Source organism: Octopus bimaculoides, chromosome 4 (assembly GCF_001194135.2).
Source record: "Octopus bimaculoides isolate UCB-OBI-ISO-001 chromosome 4, ASM119413v2, whole genome shotgun sequence".
Classification (NCBI taxonomy): domain Eukaryota; kingdom Metazoa; phylum Mollusca; class Cephalopoda; order Octopoda; family Octopodidae; genus Octopus; species Octopus bimaculoides.
Genome location: NC_068984.1, coordinates 108,245,798 through 108,253,143, shown reverse-complemented (window position 1 = coordinate 108,253,143; position 7,346 = coordinate 108,245,798). Strand labels below are relative to the sequence as shown.

At 37.8% G+C, this 7,346-nt stretch overlaps 1 protein-coding gene and 1 long non-coding RNA gene across 2 annotated transcripts in view; one reads left to right on the top strand and one right to left on the bottom strand.

Moving 5' to 3' along the window:
• LOC106875471 (uncharacterized) overlaps positions 1-7,346 on the bottom strand; it is a 308,728-nt gene that overhangs the window by 16,505 nt on the left and 284,877 nt on the right. The gene's annotated exons all lie outside the window — the stretch shown is intronic.
• LOC106880546 (cullin-1) overlaps positions 1-7,346 on the top strand; it is a 40,644-nt gene that overhangs the window by 12,402 nt on the left and 20,896 nt on the right. Inside the window, exons 7-10 of the mRNA XM_014930535.2 lie at positions 608-715; positions 1,694-1,797; positions 5,225-5,273; positions 6,235-6,366. Of these exons, the coding sequence (XP_014786021.1) occupies positions 608-715; positions 1,694-1,797; positions 5,225-5,273; positions 6,235-6,366 (393 nt within the window). The remainder of the gene's footprint in view (positions 1-607; positions 716-1,693; positions 1,798-5,224; positions 5,274-6,234; positions 6,367-7,346) is intronic.

The window sequence follows — 7,346 nt, the reverse complement described above, 5'->3', positions numbered from 1 at the left end:
GTGTGTGTGTGTGTGTGTGTGTGTGTGTGTGTGTGTGTGTGTGTGTGTGTGTGTGTGCTCTTTACTCATTGCCTGCCACCAAGCCTTGTATGTGCATCCATCCTGCGCTTATATTCATTTTCTATCTCTCCTTTACTCCCTCTCTCTATGCAATGTAACACGTGACTGGAGATATCAACCAACCAACATTTACGTTGGCTATTACAATTATAAAGAAGTTCCTGACAACCAAGTGAAGTGAGGTTGTAGAAATAGAGTTCTGGTGAGAAGCATAATGGAATGGTAGCAGTCAATTTGAACTCATTACCTTTGAGTAAATAGTATAACACCTTATCCATTCATCCACTTCACTCTAACTTCCTTATACTTAATAAAGATTAATCAAGGTCGCATCTTCCTTCTGTAAAGGGTGCTTGTATTTTGAATTACTGCAAACTAAAGTAAACTGTGTGTGTGTGTGTGTGTGTGTATGTGTGTGTGTAGGGTCTAAGCATTATTATAAAATATTACATTATAGCACTATTACATGTATCATATGATGATATACTTTATAATGAGATAATTTTATTTATTTATTTTTAAAAAATTATTTTCGTTTATTTTTCAGGACCCCAAGACCTATGTACAGACTATTCTTAATGTTCATGTAAAATACAACAAGTTAGTTAGTGAGGCTTTCAACAATGACTCTGGCTTTGTTGCCGCTCTAGATAAGGTAAGTTTTAAAAGAAGATGATGTTTTAAGACCATTTTTTGTTTTTTTTGTTTTGTTTCTCAGCCATCTAGTTTCAAGCTCAGCTCCTCTTTGACACACCTTAGGCAGGCATTTCTACTATTGTCATGTTCTCACCAAAACCATATGAGTGGATTTGGTAGATGGAATGTGAAAGAAGCCTGCTATATATATATATATATATGTGTGTGTGTGTGTGTGTGTGTGTGTACCATTGTCTTGACATCATGTAATAATAGTAATTACTAGTGATGTTCATTTCCAATCTTCTATGAGAGACATGTCTGGTCATAGGGAAATATTGCCTTGTTTGAAAACAAGTGAATGTTGGTGACAAGAAGTGCACCCAGTTGTAAAATCTACCTCAATAAACACTGTTTCACCCATTCTAGCATGTTAAAGTAGACATTTAAACTATGATGATGATGATGACTACGAATACTGTTTCAACCTTATGATGATTATTGGTTACGAAACGTTCGGCCCATTTTTATTGATTTCCCTTGATATTGCAAAACCTAGGTGCATGCATGCAAACATATTCACCTTTGCACATATTCATACACACATAGGCCCAAGCATGGCTGTGGAGTTAAGAAGTTTGCTTTACAACCAGATGGTTTCACAGTCCTTTCCAAGTCAGTTTTGGACGGCCAAACTAAACAGTGAAACAGAGCAGATCACAGAATTTTACTTAAATGCATACATAACCCAGTGTTTGTTTTTGTCTCTGGTTGCTATGGGCTGGTTTTACATTTGTTCTCTTTATTGAATTCTTCATATAACTGTGGAAAAATCTTCAGTTCAGATTGGCATTGTTGAGAAATTCTATGGTCTGTGGATGATGCTTTTATTGAATTATTGGCTGCTAGTCTGCAGACACTATTGATTTGTAATTTCTTCTTTACACTTGTTTTATTGATTCTGAACCATTCTCTATTCTTGTCTTGCAATTCCCAGGCTTGTGGTAAATTCATTAATGATAATTACGTTACGAAGAAAGAAAATTCCAAGAAATCCCCTGAACTTTTGGCCAGATACTGTGATCTTCTACTGAAGAAAAGGTAACATTTATTGCTTTCTGAATCAACTACTATTTTCAGATTTTCCTTTAAATATTACTTTCATAAATTGTTTCTGTGAGAGTTTCAACCAATAAGTCTAGGAATGGCTGTTTGATTGAGAAGTTTTTTTTGCAATCACGTGGTTTTGGTTTCAGTCCCACTGTGTGGCACCACAAATAATTTTCAGCCTGCCAAATAGTCTCCTTTGAACAGCTCCCCACCATCCATCATCTCTTTTATTCTGACTCTCCATTTCCCTTGAGGCAGTCCTAGTTTTCTTGCTACCTAGATCCATTTTACTTGTCATTGATTACACTGTGTAACAAAATTAAAATTTTTTTTTTGTCTTTGGTTTTGGTCAGTAAGTGTTATTTCCTATTTGCTTCTCTCTAGAAATCAAAGGAAACAACTGCTATTCCCTTCAAGCTTTGCTTTTATGACCTGGACATCAATGTTTGGAAAGTGAGCTATTTTCCATTACATATCAGACAGATTTAGTGCAGAGTTGCTGAAGCAAAAATATCGTAATAACAAATAATCTGCTAAGTACCACAGATTTGCCTGTCATTTGCTTCGTCTTAATCACTTGAGCATAGTGGAGGACAATATGTACTGCAGTAGTAGTTGGGGAGCATCATAGCCATGTGTTGAGAGGAATTCTTTGGGGTTTTAATTATATGTAAGAAAAGCAAAGTTTGAAGGAAATAGTAAATTTTCATACTTTCTAGGGATAAGCAAATTGTAAATAACAGTTGCTACCCTAGGACAAAAATCGTTACATAAGTGTTAATTATTGTTCTTACTACATGTTGCAGTGATCATCCTTCTCCAGAACCACCAAATTATCTCCCTTCATGCACTATACCTGCCTGTCTCCCCTCTCCCCCACTCTCATATAGCCTATCCAACCATATATCTCTCTCTTGTCTGTAAACTGTATCATCATTACTATCACTGTTACTATATTACCACTCTTCCCTATTCTCTTCTATTTCCCCTTCCTTAGCTCTTCCATCATTGGTCATCTGTCACTCCCTACATCCACCCTTCAGTCTTACCCAATCCTTATAGTTGTTACCTTCCATCCCTTATCTCTTGCTCCCTCAGATGCTCTTGCAACCCCTCACCCACCTGCACTCCTAGTTCCTCTGTCCCAATACACTTCTCACTTTGCACCTTGAGTAACCACTGGGACTTGAAGCTCCTACTAATAATTCTTACTCTCTCTCCTAAATGTGAGTAACCACTTAGCTCCTCTACAAGAACTTCCTCACCCTTCCCTTTCATACTTAAACATCTCATCATATAAAGCCCCTCCCTCTGAACTCCAGGTTCTGTAATTGTGCAAGCTGCAGGGTGACCTCACTAGTTCTAATGGCATGTAAAAAGTACTTAGTACACGCTATAAAGTGGTTGGTATTAAGAAGGGCATCCAACTGTTGGAAACCGTTTTAAAAGTCACTGGAACACAGTGCAGTCCTTTGACCCATCAGATCCTTTCAAACTGTCCAAACCGTGCCAGCATGGAATATGGACATTAAATGATAATGACGATGATATAGCTCCACGTTGACCAATGCCTTGTGAGTGAATTTGGTAGACAGAAACTGTAAGAAGGCAGCGAGCTGGCAGAAACGTTAGCACACTGGGCGAAATGCTTAGCAGTATTTTGTCTGCCGCTATATTCTGAGTTCAAATTCTGCCGAGGTCGACTTTGCCTTTCATTCTTTTGGGGTCGACAAATTAAGTACCAGTTATGCACTGGGGTCGATGTAATTGACTTAATCCCTTTTTCTGTCCTTGTTTGTCTCCTCTATGTTTAGCCCCTTGTGGGCAATAAAGGAATAAGAAACTGTAAGAAGCTTGCATTGTATACATACGTGTGTGTGTCTGTTGATATTCTGCCCTTGTCATTGCCTGAGTGCATTGGTGATGATGTTGGCTTTCTCTATTGACATTCTAGCTAGTTGCTCTGTGCTTTAAATGATGTTGATGATGATGATCACCATCATTTAACGTCTGCTTTCCATGCTGGCAGGGGTTAGATGGTTTGACTGGAATTGGTAAGCCGGAGAGCTTCATCAGGTTCCAGCCTGATTTGGCATGGTTTCTACGACTGGATGTCCTTCATAGTGCCAACCACTTCGAGAGTGTAATGGGTACTTTTTATGTGCCACCAGCACATGACATGACATGACACCGGTAACAACCATGATTATGATTTCACAGGTGCCATTTGCATGACACTGGCAACAAAAAAAAAATCTCTTACTTGAAAAGTAAGATTGGTGAAAGAACCTCTTGCCATAAAAATTCCTTCCTTATATGTAACTCCCTGTCAAACCCATTCTACCATGGAAAAACAGACTTATGAACAGGCTTCTTACTGTAGTCAGACCATGTGTCTACTGACATTTTAGTAGAGATGGTGGGGTTGATTGGGATTGCAGAGCAAAGAGATAAAAATAGTGGTGGTGAGATGTCTGTTTGGACCCTCAAGGTATGAGGTGATAAGTGAATGAAGGTAAGCAAAGTGGGAATGTGGAGGGGGTAGAAGTTGATGGAGTGTATGAGAGTGAGAGACGGGGAATGGGTGAGGTCATCATCATCATCATCATTTAACGTCTGCCTTTCATGCTGGCATGGGTTTGACAGAAGCTGACCAGGTAGAAGACTACACCATGCTTCTGTTTTGACATGGTTTTTACAGGTGGATGCCCTTCCTAACACTAATCACCCCACAGAGTGGCATGAGTGCTTTTTATGTGGCATCAGCACAGATGAGGTCAGTTTTGGCATGGTTTCTACAGCTAGATGCCCTTCCAGATGCCAACCACTTCACAGTGTGGACTGGATATTTTTTACATGGCACCAGCACTGACAGGGTCACCAAATAACTTGCAAAACAAAGAATTTTCGAGAGAGGAGGGGGTCATTGGAGGAGGTGATCGTGTGTCAGATGATGAAAGGTTAGTGTGAGACAGAGGCAGAAACAGGTGAAGTAGTGAATAGAATGAATGAAGAATAAGTGTTGAGTGAATAATAAGTAGGGGAAGTGGGGAAGAGTAGGTGACAACTGTAAGTTGGATAGGGTTGGGAGTGGTCGATGTAGTGATGGTAGATAAGGGGTGGGGTGTAACCATTGATATATGGGGGGGGGGTGAAGAGTGGCAGAATAGTAATGATGATGAAAGAGAGAGGTATGATGAGTAGTTTGGTAGATAGCAAGAATGTGGGAGAGGAAGAGAGAGCCAAGCATAGAGCATGGGGGAGTGTGAGAGATGTATGGTGATGGCCAAGGTGAGATGATTTGGTGGTTCAGAAGTGAAGGGGCTATGTAAAATGTGAGTGGAGAGGACAGTATAAAGGATGAGGGGTAGATATCAATCAAACATCAGCTTGTATAATGTTTCATGTTATTTTCCAGTTCCAAGAATCCTGAAGAAGAAGAATTGGAAGATATTTTAAATCAGGTGGTAAGTTGACTGCTTGTTGTTTACAGTAGAAAGCTTGGAGGAAATCGGCAGATGATATTGCCAGGAATATGGCATAATCAAATCCAAGGATATATTCTTCAGTAAACAAAATGTTGTTTATAATTTAAGATTTTTTTTATCTGCAACATTATATTATCATTGTTGTCATCAACAGTGACAGAATCGGTAGAGTGACAATCAATTGTCTTACAGTATTTTGTTTTATGTTATTAAGTTTCGAGTTTAAATTCTGTTAAGTTTAACTTCATCCCAGCTGCAGCAGTGAGTGAAAATGGTAGATGCATTTCTGCTTTGTTGGGCATTGTCAATAGCATGTACTTGAATCTAGCTGCTTGCCGAGACAAAATTTTTCACCACCGATATATAGGAAAACAGTGAATAAATGATCACTGATGTCTGCCCAGTTAGGATAATTTTCATCTGCCTCCAATACATGTTCTCTGGATGATTACCACAGTAAATTTGCCATTCATGATGTATTTACATTAAGTATGATACATTGATGGCTATTTTAATCTAATAATGCTTCTGTTGCTTATAACAGATACATACATACATATGTATACACTCACACACATACATGACAAGCTTCTTTCAGTTTCTCTCTATTGAATCCACTTGCAAAGCTTTGGTCAACGTTGAGCTATATTGGAAGACACTTATGCAAGTTGTCTTGTGGAACTTAACTTGAAACTATGTAGTTGGGAATCGAACTTCTTAACTCCACTGTCATACCTGCTATCTCTGTTTAATATTAAAAGAAAGTGGATTCTTCTCCAAACCATATTTTTCATTGCTAAACAAAATGTGATGAAAATAACTTTGGGTGTTGAACAAAACTAAAATAAAACTTATATTTGATTTCATATTTTAAGTATGCTTTATTGACTGTTCTTATTAAAAACCCTTTTTAATATTCTTTAAAATTTTCTTTTATCAGATGATAGTTTTCAAATATATTGAAGACAAAGATGTCTTTCAGAAATTCTACAGTAAAAAGTTGGCCAAAAGACTAGTTCTGCACACATCAGCTAGCGATGATGCTGAAGCAAGCATGATATCGAAACTGAAGGTAACCTATCATTTATTTTTCTGTTGGTTCTGTTGCTTCAAGATATTATATGAATTTCTAAAGACCATATCACTGTGGGATGGAGAGTCGCTGAAGAGGTCACAGGACGTGTGATGAAAGATTTACGACAAAGGACACAAAAATAAGAATAAAAATAAAGACCATGAATTTTTTCTTTTTGACTGCTGAGTGTTTTTGTTTACTAAGTTTGCCAAACAAAAGTAATTTGCCTTATCAAAGAGCATAATTCAATCTGTACCTGCCAGGAAAAATATGCCTGTTTAATTACCAAAACCATTCAAAGGGGCAAACAAGTATTCCCTTACAATTTCTCTTTAGTGTTTAACCCTTTAGCATTCAAACCAGCCATATCTGGCTCAAATATTCTTCCTGTTTTGTGTTCAAACTGACTAGATCAGGCTTCTCACACCTACTCTGCAATGTCATTCCAAAAATAAACAGTTGCATCTTCAGAATCTCAAAGTTAAGGGATAATGCATAATTAATTCAAAACAGAGATAATGCATGATTAATTAAATAAGTAATACATTTGACAGAATAATCTGAATGCTAAAGGATTAAAATAGAAATCACTGAAATATTCTTTTCTACTCTAGGCACAAGGCCTGAAATTTTGGAGGAGGGGGCCAGTCGATTAGATCGACTCCAGTATGCAACTGGTACTTAATTTATCAACCCAGAAAAGATGAAAGGTGAAGTTGACCTCGGCAGAATTATCACTGAAATATTATGACACAATGTCCACAATAAAATCAGGGTTCCAGAGGAAGCAATCACTTTTAAATGGTTACTTGATATGCTTGATAAAGCAACCGAACCTACTTTAAACCACACCCAAGTCCCTTAAAAAGGAAACATTGGATAAACTAATCTGGGGTATACTAATTACTGACTCTGAAAGGATAAAAGATAAAGTTGACCCCAGTGGAGTATGAACTCAGAATGTAAAAATGGATGAA